We start from the raw sequence: 23,691 nt of genomic DNA on the forward strand, positions 1-23,691 counted from the left end.
TGTGAAAAATCAGTTAGATTAACAGCTGAAACTATAATATTAACCGTTGTCGCAATAGTAACACGCGTCCCTAACATTCGATATATTAAGCATTACGCACAAAGACGAAATATTCAATGTACGTACTAAGGTTATACTTTACAACCGGATAATATTAAAATAAAATAAAAATATGGGAAAAGTAAAAAAAAAGTTTAGGGATGAAATGCTTCTTTACGCCACTGCTGTAGAATTTTTTTGTGTTAAGAATAATACACTCGATATGAATAAATGAATGCAAATTAATAATACACAGTCTATCTATATAGAGCAGAAATTAAATGAGAGCACTGTGTGCTCTTGGCTGGCAACACTGAGAGCTTATGAACCAATCATAATTACACGATTACAATGGCAAACACATGTAGTTCATTAAAAATGTGTTTTATACTCTCAGACTGTAGGTTTGGATCAAAAATTCGAAATTAAAACGTTTTGTTGTCTGCAAGCAAGTATTTTTCTTGATTGCTTTCTTTCTTCAATTTCAATCTTCTATCCAAGTTGGATACAATAAACTAAATAACACTTGGGTGGCCTTAACCACATCACGTGGCGCGACTGCCTAGTGCATTGCTGTCTGCACTTACTCCAATAGGGCTGTCAAAATTATTATTAATGTTATTTTGGAGTTGTAAAAATCTGCGATAAAAATGGTTAAGCTTTTTAATAAATAAAACGCTACATCACTTTTTATAAAATTACACCGGTTTTAAATAGTAGCATCAATTGTATTTAGTTATGTAAAGTTGCAAAAAGCGCTTAGAAAAGTTTCTCTACATCCACACATAAAGTGAGGAAACGCTGTGGCGCGTTGGAAGATTATTTTTAATTATAGTTTGGCTTGTGTATTTAATTGTATGTTATATGTATGAAATAAAGAATAGATCTGAACTTGAGAAACAAGTATGATGATCTCATGTTCATTTGAGGACTCAGAAGTTTGATGACAACTGTTAAGAAAAAAGAAACTGATGCGAGGAACAGCCCTGAAACTCGATCCTTCTCAAGTTCAGTACAGTCGTACAACCAGTGTGACCAGGTGTGCACTATTAATCAAAGTAGTATTATATATCAATGGTTACGAAATATATCGCTGATCTAACCTGAATGTCAGGTCGACTTAGGATTACATACGTAAATATATATTTCTTAGTCATGAAATTATGAGTCGTCGACCCAATGATTTATATCTTTGTGATCAGTGGTTTGAGCATGAAAAAACAAAAAATGGCAAGGTTTATTTATGCTATAATTTTTAAAATTTAGTAAAATAATAGTGGCATGGTAGGACCAAGCTGAAATGCGTGGCGATACAACACCATTTTGAGCTAAAGGTTCTATTGATACATAATAATATTTGAGTACGTATGTACGTATATATAAATATATATATATATATATATATATATATATATATATATATATATATATATATATATATATATATATGTATACTAAAAAAATATTTTTATTTATTTACATATTTAAATTCAATGTCCACAAAAAGAAAATTGATAGTTGTTCAAGATTCGACGCTACATACACATAACAAATCCGAAAAAGGTAATAAAGTACACCAAAAATTGTTAGCGTGTTTTATAACTGGCGATTATCTCATATATTATTGATCATCCGTGTATCTACAAAAGAAGATTTCGTTATCTGTGACAAAAATAAGCCAATTTGAAGATCTTTGCTAATGGGTGCGTGACACGACTTTCGGCACATGGTTCACAATACAAATAAGAAAACCATATGTGCCATTGAATATTCTTCTTCGTCCAAATAGCGAACAAATTAAATTAATTTAGACTTGAATGTTTGAAGCGGTGACGGTGAACCGAAAGGTCCCACGTTCGATTATTCTTGCCACATGAGTTTGTATACCAATCTGACACATGTACGTATTTTCAACGACCACCACCTGCTTCCGGTGAAGGCAACAGGAAACCTGCATACTTGTTGATATGCGGCTACTTACAACTAGATGTCTTTAGGCAACTTGCAAAATCTGACACCAGTGTTTGTAATTATACTCGTATAATAGAAAGAAAGAAGGTATTTTAAGAAGCTGGAGGAGGGACAGTATAAGCACGACAACAGACAACTTGCGAGAGATGCCACGTACGTACATTAGACATTGCAATTTATATCGTTAGTTTCTCAAGTCACCACACTTGCTTTTTGACTAATTTAAAATATAATTGGTCTGTCATGGTTTTCCCCAGAGACTTCCACATGGAGTTTTTTAAAAGGGGCGTGAAAAGTTCTATTCCGACTGCGGTAACCTCTTCCCATCAGGTGAGCCTCATGCCTGTTTGTCCAGCAGTGGTACACCACAGACTATTAAAAAAATATATCAAATAAACCATTGTAAATTATTCTTTTCACTAGACTAATTATTTTGTTGTTATTTATTTGAACGTCGTCACTTTATGGGATTTTTTTTCGTATCTACTTAAATGTATTAAGTAAGGATTAATGATTGCGATTTAGAACTAATTACTTATGTAGGTAACAAGAACATTGACGAATTTAATATTGCACCTAATGGTATGATGGTAACTTCAATATATTTTTTTAATTTCATTATACAATTTATATTAGCGGTCCCAGTAGCCGGTAGAAAAACATTTAATTCAATCGATCGGCACCGCGGACCTATTTTATAGTCCCAGTTGACGGAATCCTCAGATAAATTTGACGACCTCGGTGGTGCAGTGGTAAGGTTCTTGCCACTGAACCGAGAGGTCCCGGGTTCGATCCCCGGTCGGGTCATGATGGAAAATGATCTTTTTCTGATTGGCCCGGGTCTTGGATGTTTATCTATAATATGTATTTGTTATAAAATATAGTATCGTTGAGTTAGTATCCCATAACACAAGTCTCGAACTTACTTTGGGGCTAGCTCAATCTGTGTGATTTGTCCTAATATATTTATTTATTTTATTTATTTATTTAAATAACAAGATGGCTTCTGAGTGTTGCGAAACTGAAAGGCCACTTTTAGTTTAAAGTATAGCATACATGTTAATTATTATTATATATTTATATATTAGCATATATATTACACATTTATAAAATTATTATAAAATAACTTTGCCTTGGTTAAAATGTATAAAATTTAAGTACAGATGCCGGCTAGTTTACACGGAACCTGCGTCGTAAAAGCGTATGTGCGTGCAAGGGGCTATTTTTATAATTGTCTCTAGCAAAATTATATAAAACTATTCATTCACACGGATACGTTTATGACGTATTTGATACAGGTATTAATTACGACGCTTGCTCTGCTATCTTTGATTACATTGATAATATCCTTTGACATAGTTCAGTAAACAAAATTATCATCGAAAGATACAATCAAAATGGAAAATTCAAGGATATGCGATTGACAAATAACTTGTATGTAACATTTTATATCTTCAACATGTGATTATATATTTCTACTGTAAATCTTATGTAAACAATCGTTTATTGTATGTAAACAGTTACATAAATAATCAACAGTACTTACGTGAGAAATTGAGGAAAAACTGAAAATGTTTTATATCTTATAGGATTAAATATTACTTTTAGTAAGTACTATCATCTATGAGAAAGCCTTTCAATAGCTTTATTTTGGCAAGATATTTGATTGCAATCGACATGCAAAAGAAGAGAAAAAAACTCGGGGCACAACCTTCACCTCGCGTCAACCATAAAAAACATCCACAGGGTAATGATACAACAGACTGACAGCCTCCCATTAAACGCCATTGATTTCGTTATATTTGGTTCAGAATACGCATGGAAACTGACCAGGGTGTTGCGCCTTCTCTCTTTTTTTAGTGTGCTAATTGCTAACACTGGAGTCAGATGTTATTGCATATAACATATATATGTTATACTTTTGGCCCTGTTGTTTATAAAAAGTTAAAACATATTTGATACTTGAAACATGCTTTATTTCTATGCATAACGTGGTAGATCATTAAAGGTTAAATTTTAAACGGGGACAGTGGGTGGAATACTGTCTATAAGTACATTAATAGAGATAAAAAAAGAAGTACTTACTCCTGCGTCTCCTGATCTTGTTATACTTGTACATATTTACATCAATACATCTCGACACATTGCCTAAACAGGCTACAATCGCTGTAAGTGTGCGACTAAAGGCATTCTCTTCGGCTCTTATCATGAGATCTGACGTCGACGCGATAAGTTGGTCTCCATGGTTTCATTCGGCCACAGATACAGAATTTGGAATAATAAAAGCTGATAGAAGTGGCAGAGATGTGTGTCGCTACCTGATGTCAAAATGTAACGACACTACTCCCACCCAGCAAAATTGGCTACTTTCCAACTAGTCAACTCAGATACTTTTTTCTAAACGAATGTCAAAAACAAAACAAATGGAGCTTGTATGATAGTGCTATGACGTCACGATTTTAGAAGTTAAAATGCTTTCCTAATGTATGCTTTAATGAGAATATAAAAAAAGTAAATTACGTATTTAATAAAAATGGTAAATTAAAGTGACATGCAATGATTGTGTTTCATTATTTAAGTACCTTTACGTAGGTATTTATTTTTTACACAGTCAAAGTAGCCAATTACCTATATACATTGGAATGTTAGTCTTACAGCATCTTTACTATATATACTATATACTGACAACCTTGATTTATTTCTGTGTTGTCAACAAACGAGCTCACTAAAGCAAATGGTTCGGTGCTCAAAATCGATAACTTCCAAAAATACCTAATTTTGAAATATCAGTCTCTTGTCAAAGTAAGCCATTAGCGACTGCGTCACCGGGTCAGATATCCTTGTCAATTTGTGTAGCTCTCTGGTCCTCATATTTATTCAGAGGACGCCCAAAAGGTAATTTTTCATTAGGTTTAATTAACATTATTTTATCGGGTGGCACGAATTCGAATCGTATCGAATTTTAATTTTCAAAACTCACTATCTCACTGCAGTTTAACGTAGTTACGTTTTAGTGGCCAAGACCGACAGATGTTTTGGCACTTCCATTTTTGTTATTATTTAGAATTCCGTGGCCACAGATTACAGCCAACTATTAGTGAACCTACGAAAAGTCACGTGTTGTTTGTTTTAAATGTCTTCAAATCGTAAACTTATCAGTTTTACTACGTGGAAATTCCAACACCCGATCGACCGTTTTGACTACTATGTGCATGTGAGGAAATAATTCTGTTTGTTTACAGTAGTAACGGAGGAGCTTAATGGCTCAGTGTTTAGCGCGCTCGACTTATGATAGTGGCGGTTAAGACACTCTCATAATAGTCGTTCATTGGATGGGTGACCAAAATTATCTTGAGCTTCTCCGTGCTTCGGAAGGCACGTAAAACCGATAGTCCCGGTTGTATTTGCAGTCGTTTAAACCCGCCATTCCTCAATGGACCTGCGTGGTGAGTCATGACCCGAACTCCTTATCTACATCACAGATGTTAAACAGTAGTATACTGAATTTCTATCTTCATATTCGAGAATCAAAATGAATATGCTCCGGTCACGTCGTCCGACTCCCATGCGTACATGTGTTCTTATTGTTTTTATTTATTAGAAATTGAACTTTATCAAACTCCTGCCAATATGACGTTATAAGAATATACTACTATTTGTATATGGTAAGTCCAAAAAATGTTTGTACCTATTCCTCTAAAACAAGCATTTAAGATCTCACTTTCGATTACCAAAGTTAATTTTGATTTTCCGCATTTTGGAAAAAATACACATAGACTGCAGTATATTAAATTAACGGGACTTGATTTAGAATAAGCACTAAATGGGTGGTCCTCAGAGCGTTTCCACTTCTTCAATAATTTCCAAAATCAATCATATTTATTATACTTATTTACTATTATTTTATAAAATTTACATTACCGCAGTACAGATTAAAGTTATTTTAAAGTTAAATAGCAAAACGAATTCTTGTCTTTGTTAAAATTTGAAAAATTGTAATGACAGCGCGACTGCAGCGTTCGAAACGCTCTGAGAACCAGCCAAAATTGATCACTGTTGTGGCGATCCTATTAATTATTACGGTGCGCCTTGGAATTACCTTAAGGGCGCTTGCAGAAACCAGCACTGCCAACGTAAACAATACGACAGATGATGCAGACACAACTCATAGTAATCGTAACCATAACTCTTTCTCCGGTAAACCATTGGCTTCACCTTGTGTGCTGTCTGTAGAGACGTGATGTTATTTTCAGCTTGTGTTTAGATCAGAGGCTGCATTACTGACCGATATATGGTATCGCATAAACAAAATACATAATCTTTGCTTTTATCGAGGGTGTTAATTTCTGTCTGATTTTATTCAAGACGCCTAAAGGTATCTATATATATATACAGGGTTACTGGTATCTAATGCATAAACTTCCAAAGGCCCATAAGGTACATAGAGACTAACAACTTTTATTCTACGACTTGTGTCTAAACGTTATTACGTTTAATAATATTAAAAAAAAAGTTTTTTTTAGTTTTAATGTCGTTTCTATAAAACGTTAACTCTGTGTTCGATTCCGTGTCTCGTGTTGCTTGGATATCGTGTTGATTGGAGTTAAGTTGGGTAGAATCGCAAACTAGATTGTATTTTTTTATATGAAAAATAAAAACTACGAATCACGAAAAGTCGTAGAAAAAAAGTTGCTTGTTTTGATGTACCCAAGTAGTCTTTAGGAGGTTTTGCGTTTGATACCAGTAACCCTGTATAGTTTGGTTTATTTTTCTTTTTTTGTCTTATGTTATTGAATTATTAAGTATGTACTAGCTTTAGTCCGCGGCTCCGGCTACATAAATTTCCCACGGGAGAAGCTATTTTTCAGGGATCAAAATACCCTGTATATAATTTTTCGTACTGCAATATTGGTTGAGTGAATAAAGCGTGAAGGGGTAATACACAAACAAACAAATTTATTTTCGCATTCATAATATTAGCTATTTTTTAAAATCATTTATTCAGTAAATTTCCACAAATACATACATTAATAATAACCAACTGCGAAAACCTCGCAGGATTTATCTGTGTTCGGTGAGTCGCTATTACATTTAGAAATAAAATATGTTTTCAATTTTAATTTAAACTCTTTGAAATTGTTGTTGTATAATTCCTGTAGTTGTAATGGAAGTTTATTGAGATAATTGCTATCATGTAGTTAGGTATTCTTGTCCATACACATTTTTAAATTTAGGAAGATTATATTTATTTAATATAACATGCATAATATTGCACTCGTGCGAAGCCGGGGCACGACGTTAGTTATTCTTATAATTTTGTCATTTACAATTGCATGTCAACCAATCAATGGATTGGAAAAGTACTTAATTAGCGATATGGATTGACTTCAAAATCATTCATTGTTTCTATTTTTGTTGTTATAATTATTTTCTATTTTTCCCACTATTTTCTGCAATTATCACTGCGATCAGTGAATCTATTGTGACTGTTTTTCTGATTAATCACGTCATTGTGGTTGTTACCAAATAATTAGTAACAGTTAACCCGCGTCATCATTAAGATAAAGTAGATGCCATGCGATGTGATGCTATAGTGACGCGATCGGCGATACTGTCGTATCGTTGTTACATTATAATTTTCACTTTCTTGATATTATTTTGCAAAACAAGTAAAGACGCATACGTCAAAAGATTTGATATTTTCGTATCGCGTCGCATCGCCTCGTTGTCTCAATGATGACAACGCCTGTGAAACATGTGAAAAACGGATGAAAATCCATTCAGTGTTTGAGTATTGTTTACAGCAGGGGGACTTGGAAAACATATGATTATCTGGAAAACATATGATTTATTTATCCCAGGTCAAAATCTGGGAAAAATAATTCATATGTTTTCCAGATTCCTGTACGTGGCTAACGACAGAGCAATAAAAGTGACCACACGAAAAGATGAATTCCAGCGGAATTCCACCGTGAAAGAGTGACAAACAGACAGACTTTCGTATTTATAATATTGATATGGAAATATGGATGTCGTGATTGATATACACAAAAAGGAAAGCTCAGGGTAGATACTGGAAATTTAGTAGCATATTGAAAACTTATAACGGAAAAGTTACCCGACGCGAAAATACGATGTTATTTGCATTTCAATAAGTTGCAAAATGTGGAGCAACCAAAAAGTTACCAGGTTACGTTGCATGCATAATTATACTTTATTCCAAATGCAGTAGAGTCGAAAGTCTTTATCTTAACGCATTGCCTTTGAATGGAACGTTTTAAACGAAATTGTTTTACGAGTTGGCTTAGATTATTTATGTGCAGGTATTCAATCTTTCTAAAAAAAAAAAAATTTCTTGTTTCGTTTTTTGAAAGATATAGTTCAATTTTTCTAACAATTCGGCCTGTTCAACACGTTAAAATAACAAAACTATTTACATATTTTTAATGCCGTTGCCAATCATTTTATAAATAGTTGCTTAACACCAAAATGGTTGCTTTTTCAATGAGAAATATCTACCTGACTGTATAGCATAAAAGCAGACAAAGTCTGAGAGCTCGTCGTTCAATATCTATGTTATTAATAAATCCAATTGAAATATAGTCTAACAGTTAGCCAGTAGTTTGTAGCTTTTTGAGAAATTACTATATAATATAAAAATGGACGTCAAAAAGTTACTGTGGTTTGGTCTCTTCATAATTTCTGAATAAATAATTTGATTTGACAGGGATCTAGTTCGATCGCGATTCGTCTATTTTTCTGCCTAGTAGTAGTAGTTGTCTAATTATTTAAATGTAGTTGTTAAGATTCTAACCCAAAATAATGCATTTTAGATGCAGTCCAGCCGCAATATTGACGCCCGTAATATTGTTGCTTTGTTTGTGTATTAGGAGCAAAAATGAAAAAAGTGGCTGTGACACATACGGACGGACGAACAGACAGACAAGACGAATCTATAAGGATTCCGTTTTTGCCATTTGGCTAGAAATAATACAATAAATTGAACATGGCATCTTTCTTTTTTTTTTTAATGTATTATTGCTAATGCTTTTGTCAGGTTTTATTCGAGTCGCCTAAAGGTTTGGTCATGAATTTTACCACTACCTACCGTTACCGGATCTCGAAAAAATTAATGTTGCCATGGGAAGTTGTCGCGGACGAAGCCGCTAAACCTAACCGACCTAAAGCTAATTTTATATAATCTCCAGAAGGCAGCAGCCCTGCCCCTCCTTACAATAACAACACAGATTACACAGTAGTTGAGAGCAATATAAAATTCAAATAGGCAGTACGGAGAGACAAGCTATAACACATCTTTGCTTTAATAAATCGAGTTTCATATGACCCGAGCGAAGAAGCTCTGGAATTCCCGCATGAGATTTATAGCTTTTATCTCTGAAGTATGCGAAAGAGCTCTCTTCCCTTTGTCTTTGCGCAATAGTGCATACGAAATACATATACATACAGGTAGGTAACTCGCGTATCTGCTTTAATCCTATTCTTCATAGCCATGGCTGAAGGCTGTGGAAGGATTTAATTCCTTTATTTGGAAAGTACCTACAGTCAACATCAAGTTAACCTGCATGAACCTCTATGGCGAGGTAATAGCGGCGAGTTTGCAATGAATTTGGCTAGGTTAATGTGCTGTTGACTGTATACACACAAAACGAATTTCCTAGCAATATTAACGAAGTGGTGAAAATGCTGTTAAATTCATATCGATTCACATTGGTGACAGATTTTATTCAAGTCGCCTAAAGGCATCTGACATGACCTTTACGACTACCTACTACTATCTAGTGACTAGTTTGTAATAAGTTCTTCACGGTGTATTTCGTCTGTCTGCCTGTCCTCCTAACGCAAATTGGCAACCGTGCCCGCTGTGTTTACGCCCAATTAGCGAAGCAAAATTAGTTGACAGACAGCTGTGAGTTATGACTAGACATAATAAATATAAGAATAGATGATAACAAAATATCATATCTGAGGTTCACAGGCTAGTCTTAAGTTTAAGCTACGCAGAAATAAGTTTTTTAGAAAAGCGACATTTTTGCCATAAGCTACTATTGTCTAATCCTAGATCTCAAACTGGAGTATACAACGCGTGACAAAAGGACATGTCTATACTGTAAATCGTTGAGGAGTTCATACATCGTTGGGAGCCGATCCTGGAGGCACCATCAGGTCATGCTTATTATAACGCATTTTCATGGAAACTGAAGCGACGTGGCAAATTTTAAGACTGTAGAACAGGTTGGTTCGACTTGTTCTACAGTGTTAAAATTTGCCACGTGAAATTGAACTTGCAAGATTTGATTACAGGCAGACAAATGTCGGGACAGGTGAAACTGAATAACGGCTTGAAAAATCGTTCGGAGGTCTTTTTTTCATAGACTGGGTCATTGTACATAGTTAAGTATCGAGAATGATAAGTGCGCCAATGATCTGATAATAGATCACGCCGAAGTGGAGGAGAAATAATAGCAAAGAGGATCTTGGGCTCAAACTTTCTATTGTTTTTGAACAACAGAGACAAAACAAACATGAGAGAGATATCAATAGAATTATCCTATATCATGCAATTTTATTCGCGTCATAAAATAACTTTAAAGCGTGTTCCAAACATTAGTTACCACACGGCATTCATGTAACTCTACAAGGATTTAAACCGCCAATTAACTGGAGCTATTTCCACACTAACCGTTATTTATTTGACATTATTGTATCACGGGATATTTTCTAACTATCGTTTTACTTGACAAAGAATTTTCGACTTAAAAAACTCGATGCTAGAATACATATTAAAATGTTCTGGTTTGCACGAGTCTAAAAATACATATGGCAACATTTATTTGGATTTTTATTTCCGTGCGTCAGTTTATAATAGACTGTCATCGTAATTGTGTCATTAAAACAGTTTATCGTATGCCGCCATCAAATCAAAATATGTTTATTTTATACCTCCACATCATCTGTTGGCTAGTATTGCCGAAGAAATCGATAGTTTTACTATCGAAACTGATGTAGATTATCGATACTATCGATAGCTCAAAACAAGTTAAAACTAACGAAAGCGCAGTGTAGATAGTACTCGTATCGATACATTTTTGCTAGTCTTGGTTTTTTATTATTATCATATTTGAAACTATGGAAGTTATATAGCCTATAATCTCGTATTTGATAAGGATTAGACGTTCTTTATGGTATCTATCAAAGGTTCTTTACAAACTGCTGGATTCCCCGAAAGTAACGGTAGACAGTTTGTTATCGTGCCAAAATATATTATATTGTGTACACAAAGAAACGAGTACACACATAATGGAGATACATGCACGAGATAATACAGAGCATCACAGCACAGTAGCTGCGAGATATGTTATCTGTGCGAGCACTTTCTATTGATTTTCGCGTGTCCCACAACGAGTACTGAAATCTATGATAAAAGGAATGTTATTTATTTATTTATTTGCACGTATCGTGCTTTTAGAAAAATAACCGGTCAAGTGATAGGGGAACTCTTGCATCAAAGCTGCATTATCAACCTGTTGATTATTACATTAGTGTAAAACAAAATCGCTTCGCGCTGTCTGTTCCCATATATATAGTGATTCAATAGGAAGGTTTTGGTGAATGATTTTACGCGAGCAAAATCGGGACGGGCGCTAGTTTTAAATAAAGGAAAAGAACAACATACAAAAATACAATTTTCGGCAATATACTCGAATTGAACAGCACATATAAGTTCGATATGGTTTTTCTCACAGATTTTTCTCGATCTTCTTTTCGAAAGCTAACAACAACATATATGTCTGTTATATCAGTTGATAACTAAACTTATTTTTCAATGTTTGCAAAAGTTTCAAACAATGGCTCCAAATTAGCTTGTCCCTCAGTCCTAATTTCGTTATGCGGGAATCGAATCGAGCACCTCCTCTTTTGAAGTCGGTGAAAAAGTAACCCCCCAACGAGTTGTGTAACACTGTTTATTCTTGCTAAGTCAGAAACACCTAAATCCTCGTGTTTTGACGTCGCTACGGCACAAAATCCCGACATATTGGTTCAAAGGAATGTTTTGGTAAATGGATCAGTTTCGCTAATTTACGTTTCGCCGAATCTAAATCAGTGCTCGTATAACAACAAGCTTATTGCACGATTATTTTATGTTAAACTTGTGTTTGAATATACGGAATACCTATATTTTAATGAAACATACAAGTTTATTAGGTAGACAAAATTAAAAAACCCCCACTTTCAATATTCATTTCGCTACAACTTTTTTGTAAACCGATTTTGATCAAACATATCTAAGAACCACCGCATAAAAATTAGCTATCAAATAAAAAATCGCATCCATTTCGGTTCACCCGTTGATGAGCTATGGTGCCACGTACACAGACAGACAGGCACACTTAGCGGTCAAACACCCCTCTTTTTGCGTCGGGGGTTAAAAACACGCCTCCACACGTTCTCACGTTTTTTACACGAGTTTTATCTGCCCACTACCAGTGCCGCGCAGCTTCACTCCCGTGGGAAATTCGGGATAGAATATCCCTTATATGCTATTTCAGGATTTATTCTAGCCATGTACCAAATTTCATCGAAATCCGCCCCGTAGTTTTGGCTCGAGAATGGAATCGAGTTGGTCCCAAAGTTTATACCTATAATCAATATTATGGCCAAGTCGGTTCCTGGTTTAATTTATGTTGACTTGTCGCTCCTCACACCACAAGTTTCTGTCATAGAAACTTATATAACATACAACGTAAGAAAAAGCTAAGCTTTCTACCGCATATATTTTTTATTTTGTAATAAAATTAATAAAGCTTTCGCATGCCACATTCGATACACAGAAAAACCTAACTACACAATTACCCGAATCCTGAAGTCGAGCCACGTTCTGACCAACCTAGGATTTGTCTCGTGTGGCTGCCTCGTGAGACTGTTCATTCAGACTCGGCAATTAATAACGGCAGATTCCACTATTATCTGTTATGTGTTGATATTCATATACTTTGTCTATACATGTCACGTAATCCAATTGATTTCCATGGTTAAAAAATAATTATAGTTACAAATTTGACGTATACGTCTAATTTTAATACTGTAATTTATTAAATAATAAATACTTTTAATGATTGCGCGTTTGTAAACAATAATAGGCAGTTGTTTTTGTTAATTACTTATTTTATCTATTTGGAAAACCCTTTATTTCATTGTTAAATTTAAATTATACAACTGCTTGAGCCGCGGGGTAGTTTTCTTTATGACTGTTCATCTATTTTACTAGTATATTTCCTATAATATCAAATTGGAATTATTGCATGGTGATGTATTGTTGGCTATTTTCCAACTGTCAAAACAAAAAATATATACATCTTGTATGCCACTGATATCCTGTGACGTCAACATTTTGTACTCAAAAGCTTTATCAATATACTTTAATCAGAACAAAAAAATGCAAGTCGCGTAATTAATTAATAATCGTAATTAATAAATGATAAATGTCGTGTTATTTAAATGTCTTTGTGCATTTTGTTTTTTAGCCAGTCATTTAGATAATTAGTGATCGGCTGTAAAAATATGACGAGTATTTTTTTAGAGGAATTTTAGGCGTCACATCAGCGAATGTCACTGGCATCGCGCTCTGAGGTTATCATGGAATTAGTAGGTACTCCGTGAAGTACTTACTTGATCCATGGATATTATATACAATATAACAGGACAGGAGTTCTGCAAGGGTGTTGCAATTGGACGTTACACACGATAAAACTACATCTGGGCTACGTGGACGCCATTTCTTAAATATATAAATATCTAATCAATTTAGTAGCTATCCATTTTTCAGAACACATTACCAAGAAATAAGCATCGTATCAAATAGCAAATAGGTTATGAAAAAACAAATGCCATGTAGAGCTAATTGATGCGACGTTTTAGAAAACGAAAATAATAAGGTCCTCAAATACTTCATATTAAGTTGTTTCCCGTTCAAAAATTAGTTCAAGGCTAAAGCGCGGATATTCAAAAGAAACTGTCGGCGCTGAAACAGTTTCTTGTTCGCCACGGAACCTTAAAAAGAGAATAATTTAAAACATCAATTACCTGAAATCTCCTCAAAATCGACTTCCATGGTCGGTGATTCCTCTCCATGCAAATAACACAGTTCAAAACATCACTACACTATAACGGGAAACAGTAAACACTATTTTATCAGCTACATGAACGATTACTATTAGCCAATTCATTAAATTCGGTATTTTAACTCATTTATTTTACTGAACTAAAGTTAAGCCAACTAGGTTGTCTTCAGTATTTCTTTATCACCAGTGAGTTTGTATATAAGTCGATATATTGTGCACACAATTAAACGTACATGTTCGAATTACGTCTATGTAATGCATCACAGAGCGATATTTTATTGCAATTTTGCATTTTTCGCGACACGATATGTTTTAACAAATAGTTATTACACAGGTTTTATAACACACTGACATTGTTGCAAAATTTAATTGATGAATTATGTTTCAAGTATTTCTGTGTTGTATGGTTTGAGACGACGACAACCGTCAGCAACTATAGGTCGACTGGACTGATAAGCGAGTGAAGTGGGATCCGAAACGTTACCATACTGTTATGCAAATAAATTACTATACTCGTATGTTTACAAGCATTCGCACGCGGTTGTACTTGACATTGTTTTTTCAAAAGTGGTCGGGCGAAGGAAATGAACGACCTGAGGCAATGTTCTAGTTAATGTAAAGAGTTCGTTATTGTTAATTATAAATTACAGATATTGAGTTTATTATTCAAATGTATTTATATTGAAGTACATGTTGGTTTCTCTTGCACATGATAACTAATCGCGATCATTTATTTTGTTACCACTTAAAAAAATAACAAGATAGATTTATTAAATTACTAGCTTTTGCCTGCGGCTTCGCCCGCGTTCTTTCCCACGGGAGCAGTTATTTTCCGGGATGAAAGGTTCTATGTTCTATGTTCCGAGGTTCTATGTTCCGTACTTCATACTATGTATGCAAACTTTCCAGAACCCTGGTTTGTGATGGTGCTGATTGATAGAGCGTGAAAAATAAAAAAGTAAGTAAAGTAAAAAACTTACTTAGGCATTTATAATTAGGATAAAATTGTGATGTAATTTTTTATTTTATACCATTGTATCAGTTTCTCTCATAACGAGGGGAACTCCCGTACCCTAAGTTCCCGGTTTCGTTCGGAGTTGTGACGCCGTGAAGCCGAAGTCAATTAGCGTAAAAAGTAACCATAACATTTTTTAGATTCATGTATTGCATATTTATTACATACTTAATTTGAAAGTTGTTACTTGTTGAATTCAATGCTAATTCAATACATAGAATTCTAAGCTACTCTGAAAATGGTTGGACACTGTATGAATGATATAGGTATGTATAATAATGTTGTTAATCTTTGTATCTTTATTTATTCATAAGTAGGTACACGAAATAGTAAGTTAGTTGTTATTTTCTGATAATAAATCTATTAGAACATTGAGAACTGAAATGAAAATTTGTTTACCTTGTCTACATTTTTTTGAAGCGACGCTCTATATCGGCAGATAGAATCAATATCACTAAAACATATAGTGTGGTCGTTTATGATTACTATCTTTTAATTAAAACATTACGAATTTATCTAAGTAATTATTTACTTTTAAAGAATTAAGCCGATTAAATCCCTGGGTGCGTATTTTACCTACACAACAAGATTATAAGGAAATAAGCGAAATATGTATTTTTTTTTTGCGGAAACGTAGTCTAGTTTTAGTGAAAAACTAGGCCAATGAAGTGGTTTTGGAAAAATTGTGGATAATTTAAAGGAAAAATTAGAAATAGAAATTGCCGTTTGAAAGAAATGAAGTAATGAAAAATATTACAAAATAAACGTGCGAAACGCAAACCCCTTTTTTAGCAGTTGGGCAAAAACGATTAGCATGAGAATGGACGGTGTTAGTTCCATGCAGTTATTGATGACAAGTAACCAACTTGGCATTCTGATGGATTTCCGTTTTTATTTCGTTTCTGTTACTCTAATATTAGCTCTCACTTTATGACTGACTCAGCCTGCCCTCATCATCAACCCGATTTCAGCCTACTAACACTTCGTTCACTGACTCAATCTGTCCTCATCATAATCACGATTTAGTTTATTTTATTTATTAAACTTAAACATTTTCCATAACATAAATTTATCTGTTAGCATGTACCTACAGTCAACAGCACATCAAGTTATGCTGCATGAACATCTATGGCGCGGTAATAGGTGCGAGTTTGCAATGAATATGCGTAGGTTGATGTGCTGTTGACTGTACGTAACTATGTTTTCTTTATAGCATCTAATCTAAATAATCTTTAAGCCCAAAGTTCATTTAGACAGAGTGCTCGAAAGCCACAAAAATAATGACAACGATATATTCCGATTGATCCATCAAGCAACTCTAGTGGTGCGAAAGAAGAGGCCTTGGGGAGCCTTATTTCGTAATCTTCAGAAATTTTCAAAGAAAACATTCTATAAATAACTCTGTTAGTTTACCATTTTTACGGCGTGTCTTTCAACACTGTTTATGTACCTACAATGTGCGAGAATCAGACTGGCGAGTACCTACGTAAAAATGTGATCCGATAAGATAGCTAATGCGCATGACATCACAGGTTGATTTAAGGTTCGTTCATAAACTCGACAAAATAAATTACTAAAAAAAAATCTATTTTAACCAATACATTTATAAAAAGGAATGCACCAGTATTATTTTCATTCAAAAATTCATTTGTCCCTTACCAAACTTCAATAATATGACAGGTGCTATTTTGTTGCCCAAAGACTACTTTGGGCTTATAATGTAATAACGACACACTAGTGATGTACAACACCTATATATGAGATATATACATACAGCAAATAAAGTATCTTTTGATGTATGTGACTTCCAGAAACAAAAAATAAAATAAAAACAGTTTATTGTTTATTGATTCCTTAAAATTTCACACCTAACATCTAAAAAAATTAAAGAATGCATTTTAACAGGTATTTAGGTATTTAGTTTCACCGAAGATCCGTTGTCTGTAATCAAATCTTGCAAGTTAGATTTCTCCTACTTCCAGTTGGCCTACAGAGTTGAAATTTCCCACGTCACTTCAGTTTCCATGACAATGCATTATTATGATAAGCATGATCTGATGGTGCAACCCGGATTGGCTCCAAAGGAAACTCCTCAACCGTTTACAGCACCGACATGTTTTTTTTTGTCAGGCGTTAAATGCCATAAGATCTCTCTGACGACAAGCTTGTATAGCCTAAATGTATTTTTTGTAAAAAAACTTGTTTTACACTAAGGTGACTATAATGTGTCATCGTCATAATCGAAAAGTGACAATCACTTCTTTCATAATTCTGTTGCTTGTATGAATGGATCTTTAAGTGATGCGTTAGGATAATCAAGTCATAAATATTATTGTCGTTGTTTATTGCTTAACACTAACACTTATCGATATACTATCAAATAGATTTAAATTATCAATTTTCCAGTAGTCATTTTGATACAACGTCATATCTGTAGAATACTGTAAATACCCTCTATTGTGGATGAGCTTCGCGATGGCTGACTCACGCGTCAACTCGCTGCCGGTTATATATAATTATAGGCACTTTTTCACGTCATATTCTAAATTAAATGATGTTTTATGATTGTGATAATCATAAGACATCATTTAATTTAGAATATGACGTGAAAAAGTGCCTGTGAAGGCCTAATTTCTGAATAAATAATTTGATTTTGATTCTGTAGATGTAATGGCGTTATGATTAAGTGCTCACATTTTGAACAGAGTACAAAATTCGGGGTTTTTCAATTCCATTTATACTTTATTTATTTACTCATAGTCAAAACTAAAAAATGCATTATATAATACAATACCTGCCTAGGTATTGTATCATCTATACATACATATAATAAAACAGTAGAAATCTAATATACAATCATGGTGTGCCTGCCAGTTTATCTATTTTATTGTTGGACGCTCCATCACCTTTACGGAATGTTAGTAAGTAGGTACCAACTTAATAAAAAAATAATTGTGCATTTTACCGTGCCTTATTTAGTCACTTTTTGAAGCCCATCAATTAATGGCAACATAAATATTATAAAACAAACTAGTGGTCCGCCCTGGCTTCGCTCAGTTAAAATCATAATAAATTTTATACCAAATCCTTCCTCAGTAATCACAAACTCACATCAAAATACTTTGCAAAATTTTCAAGATCAACGCTACAGATAGACAGACAGCGGGAAACGACTTTGTTTTATATTATATAGTGATTAACCAATGAAATGAACAAAATAAATTCTGCAGGAGACTTTCTTATATCATTCTCGCTAGTAGTAAACTAACGTGGAGGATGAGAAACAATAAACACTAGTGTAATTTACAACGTAAAATATCGGAAGCATTGCTCAATCGTGATAAACGGCAATAAAATCAATTTTACGAGTCTCGCAGATCGATAGAAGTACGGAATCGAATGAGCTGAAACGATTTAGTGTGAATTCTAATGAAGTCTATTTCGGTTGTTTTAAATAATATACTTTTGTTTACATTTTAATTTAGATATTATTTTCTTTTTGCATTTCCTTGACAAAGTCAAACGCTATACTTTATTTTTCTGTATATATAATAGAAATCTTTATAATAGAAATATTTGAAAGGTACTATGTCCTTTTCCGTAGTCTTAATTAAACTTTTAAACTGCACATCGATCATGTATAGCCGGTATTATAGAAATAGCTATAATCTGTTGTAGCTATTTCTATAAACCAACGAAACAATTAAATATACACAAATCCATTACAAACGTCTTTCACTTGTCTTAATAAATCCGAGTGTCTGTCTTTCGTTACCTCCAGGACTGATTTACGTCTTAATCTACGTCTAACTGACAGATTACAGGCATTAAACAGTAATCTGTCTTAAAAGTAAGGTTTGAATGAGTGGTGATCGTGTTGTGGTATTTTTTTATATAAACAAGGTTTCAAATTCAAACTCAAAGAGATCCATGATAATTTTGAGTCTTTCTGTTTAATCTGAGCGTGCTCACGATTATATTATTGGCAGTGACACCACGAAGCCAGAGTCCAGAATATAAAGTAAATCTTAAAATTCAGAAAACTCGGCTATGGTTTTTCGACTAAAGGCCTGCCTGACGTCAACTCTTTTTGGGAATGCTGTTGTTGCCTATCAGTAGTCAGGTATTGTTTCCTTAAGTCATGAGAGGATATAGAATGGTAATTATCTAGGGCGTGCACCTCGGCGCATTTTCTATATTGACTTTACAACTAGATAGATTATGTTAATCAGTTCATTATGTAAAGTACAAGGAGTAAAGTGCAGTTCAAAAGTTTACTGCACGTAAGTGTTTGATCGAAGTTTCAAGCTATAATGACAGCTAATCCTCTGCTGCAACATACAATTAACTAAGTTTAACCTGGATTTATTTGCGGAGAAGCTAGTACTCAGATGTTGCTTAGTATTTCTGTACAGGGAATATCATTCAAGTTGTGATTTCTGAGACGGTAAATTTTCCATTCGGTATCAACCGTCGAAAGTTTTTGAAGCGAGACGCAGCGACCCAATCACATTATATCATATATTACGCAAAGCTCAGTGCAGATGGCGCTACTGGTACAACTAAGGTACACAAACATTGGCAATGGAGGCAAAAAGCGCAAATTTTCAATATTATTGCAGATTTACGACCAAAAATACCTTCTACGCAATCGTGGTGCGAGTTTAAAGGAAAAAGGAAGGATTTAGTGGATTATCCTGAAAATAATATCACTTATTTAGGTTATGTTCTGCATTATTTGGTCAACTGTGGTTATAAACTGATATGAACTTGATTTTGACTGAAGATCTTACTTGTATGAAGTCCATATTTTAATAAGTATTCACGTGTGACGAGCTTCTTTTTGACCTTTTACAGGCTCGAAAATTTTATAGCGTGCGGCGTATCCCATAGTTTTTGAAGTTTATTTATCTTATGGAAAATGATTTTTCCCAATATTTCGGAATATGCTACAGTGTTGCATATTTTCACAAACGAATGCTTACATAATGAAGGGATTAATACAGTACTCTAAAATAAACGTTTTAATCGACATAGCAAAAGGCGGTAAAGCTTTTTGTGTACCTAACATACAGTGTTGTACTCTGGCGGGATAAATGTGCAGTAATACTCCCTATTGCGTCTCATTGCGAATCGACTCGACAGTGAGCTGTGAAAAGTAAAGTTGCACTACACACACTCTTCGCATGTCTCTCTGAGACGTACGAAGATACTCGACGAATCGATCTTACATATAAGATAATTAAGTGATACATGAGAATGTATCACTGAAAATCTGCGTCATGCATATACTAAGCAAGCTGATATTTTTTTTTTGTAGCTTTATTATTTGTAAGTAAGTAAGTGTACTTCTATATACATATATTTTTTGCCGAGCGTGCAACCGCGGGCGATAATTAGTTGTTTGTATAGCCGAGTAGACAACCAGGTTTTCTTTGCAACATTTATCACCATAATGTGAACCATACCATACAATACAACCACCTGTTTCCATGTCCGCGTTATGTAACCCAAATAACAAATCAGCTATATTTAGATTTTACGATCTACTGACTAGAAACCATGTGTTATTTTCATTAGGAATATCAGCACCTAGGCAGTGACCTAGGAAGAAACGGCCAAGTGCGAGTTGTGTGCTCGAAGATAGTTCTGTAGTAATTATTTAGGGGACTATTTTGGCATATGGCCGTATACGGCAGCTTCTTTTTAGCACATGTGTATAGAGAGGCGTAAAAGATATCCACATAAAGTAACTATATGTTTAAATTAAATAGTATGCATATCGGTTGCACCAGTCAACATTGATGTTGACTTTAACTTGACCACTGATGTTTTGATAAAATCGCGTACTTTGCTTGTGCGGTGCAGTGTGTGAAGTTAACGTCAAAGTTGACGGTGCAACCCACTGTAAGACTCATGGACTCGATCATTATTTACCAATGGACTTTAATTCTAAAGATTATTTAATGCTATTTAAAATTTGTCGTCATAAATAAACGCGATGCGCACTTTTTGATATTACGGAACCATAAAACTGGAAGAGTGGGAGTTGTTTTTTGAACAAGAAGTGAGTTAAGTGAGCTTGTATTAAAAATTTACTCATAATTTACCAAAATGTTTTCCGGGACAGTAAATTTATATGTTTAATTAATTTTAGACTCTGAGGCTGTTTGATATTTTAATAACTTAATTTTCCGTCTGATATCTTTCCCTTTCATAATAAATGTTGTCGTGTTTTTGCTTATTTTCTTTTGTTTATTTGGTATGCGAAATATAAAAGACAATTTACAAGAAATTCTAACGGTAACGTTTGTAATACTAATAGGAGATATTAAGGAAAATAATTAGATAGGTCTTTATGGCAATAATAGAAACCATTTTAAACAATTTTTTTTTTAATTTTTGTCTGTCTGTATTTATATTTGCTCGCGCATCACGCATAAAGTACTGGATGGAATTTGATGCAATTTTCACAGTTGTGTATCGGATGGTGTAACTTAAAACCTAGTGCGGGTTTCATCGCGATACGTTGCTTAAAATACGAGAGAAAAGATTTGTATTTTTGTTTCTTTGTTTGTAATGAATAAACATGTAAACTACTGGGCCGATTTTGATGAAATTGGGCACTGAGATGGACGAAACCTTCAGGAGTAACATAGGCTTTTTTGATTATGGCAATATTTAGCTTTTTAAATGTAAAAGTGGATAATGTAATTTACAGTTTGTTTAAACATGTACTGTAGCTACCTAGGCATAGTAGGTTGTCGTAGTAATTAAATGCAATTCGATATGGGAGACTATATCGTTAGTTGCTTGAAAAATTCTGAAAAATCAATCATTTCTAGATGGAGATTGGGACAAAATGAAGTGGGCCCCGTTTGTTCAGGTATTTACTTTAAAAAAATAATATTGCGGTGTCTTTTTTATTAAATACATACTTTTAAAATATTTAACCCTTTGCAGGACACTTAACGTTACCGACGTTATTGAACATCGTATGTGTCTCGTTTAGTGTCCGTGAAATTTTATTTTACAAACACGTAATTAATTTGCAATGTCTTAGGGTTGTTAATTATGTCAAGATTGTGTCGTACCTTCTTACAAGTTTCTAAACAAATTCTAATTATAAATATTTTATCTTGATGCATTTATTTGAACTTATGATATCAATGAACGTAAAATATCACACACTTTTGTGTGTGATATTTTATAACAAAATATGGCGTACCAAACTTTTTTCGTATCAGTTATTTCGAGCGATCAAGGTGTCCCACTGCTGGGCAAAGGCTTTCCACCATTATTTACAGCTGCTACCAGTCCTATGTAAAAAATTTTGAGTATTTGCCGAATCTGTCCAAATCATCTGGTTGGCGGTCTTCGTCTATTTGTTGGGACCCATGAGGTGATTATCTTTGCCCAGGAGTGGTTTAGCATTAGATGCGCGTATACAGTCCAGCCCCATCATATTTCTGTGTAATGTTATGTACATTACACAGAAATGTGGTGGATGATTTATTGTAATATGTTCTGTATTTTTCAGCTACAAATGTATTTATTAGTTTTTGTTATCGAGCTCGCTAGTAGTCAAGGCGATGGAGGACAAAAGATTAAACTTAAAAAGAAGCCTACGTCTAAAAATTATCAGGAATACTACATAACCAACTGGTCGCAATATGGTCTACCTGAACAAACCGACGGCGACACACTAAAAGCTGTACTAGAAGACGTAGCTAGCTATCTACGTTATGAATACTGTCCATTAGAAAATACTGTAGATTGTCTTGACCCAGCAAAGATGAAAAGTGCAGTTAGCACCATAGTTCGTAATTTCCTCGAACACATGGGAGTAAAACGACACTTATCACATCAAACAACAAACACAACAGAAAATGCAGATGTAAAAACAAAGAGTTCATCCGCGTATTTCAGAAATTCACGTGAACCAAGTTATTGCTGTTGTCAAAAAACCAATGAAAATAAAAAACACAATTCTCACTCCTTCATTTTAGACCACAAAGTGTATATAAATGGGATATACAAAAAAATACCAGCTGGCTACAAGCCTAAACCTAAAGTTGATACTAAGAACAAGAAAGATAAGTTTGAATTGAAAATTAACACTAATAATAAGAAGAAAGACAATTTATATGAATTCAATGTTAATTTGGAGTGGGTATAATGTTTTTCTATTAAAAATTAAATACCATTTATATTTAAAGCACTTTTGTTTGAACGACAATCTTACTGATCATATTATCAATGACCTCTGTTGGTGTTCATGCCTGACTGACACTAGAGATTGCGGGTTCGATCTCAGTTCAGCTCCCATATTATTTTCAGGGTAAAAGTAACTGGGTATTTTGGTATTGATATTTCGTTATTAATGAAAAAATAAACCCATTATATCAAAATATAGTAATTTATACAGAAGCTAGACTTCCACATACATTTTGCTTGTTAAATTTTAGATTTATTCTCAAATCTTCACACTATTAGCATTTCGGAAGCAGTTATCCTGAGAAGAAA

At 34.0% G+C, this 23,691-nt stretch overlaps 1 protein-coding gene and 1 long non-coding RNA gene across 4 annotated transcripts in view; one reads left to right on the top strand and one right to left on the bottom strand.

Annotated features, from left to right (window-relative positions):
- Positions 1-23,691, bottom strand: part of LOC128677585 (high affinity cAMP-specific and IBMX-insensitive 3',5'-cyclic phosphodiesterase 8) — a 130,471-nt gene that overhangs the window by 72,092 nt on the left and 34,688 nt on the right. Inside the window, exon 1 of one of the 3 annotated variants that reach the window (XM_053758541.2) lies at positions 14,113-14,596. The exons of 1 other annotated variant lie outside the window; for it this stretch is intronic. In XM_053758541.2, the coding sequence (XP_053614516.1) occupies positions 14,113-14,140 (28 nt within the window). In that variant the 5' untranslated portion in view covers positions 14,141-14,596. Of the gene's footprint in view, positions 1-4,095; positions 4,201-14,112; positions 14,597-23,691 lie in introns of those variants that run through there. One more of the 3 variants, XM_053758540.2, reaches the window with a different exon arrangement.
- On the top strand, positions 21,958-23,383 carry LOC128677586 (uncharacterized). The gene is made up of 2 exons (XR_010370149.1): positions 21,958-22,051; positions 22,706-23,383. It is a non-coding gene; the product is annotated as an uncharacterized LOC128677586 (long non-coding RNA).

The sequence above is a fragment of the Plodia interpunctella genome, chromosome 18 (genome assembly GCF_027563975.2).
Source record: "Plodia interpunctella isolate USDA-ARS_2022_Savannah chromosome 18, ilPloInte3.2, whole genome shotgun sequence".
In the NCBI taxonomy this organism is placed as follows: domain Eukaryota; kingdom Metazoa; phylum Arthropoda; class Insecta; order Lepidoptera; family Pyralidae; genus Plodia; species Plodia interpunctella.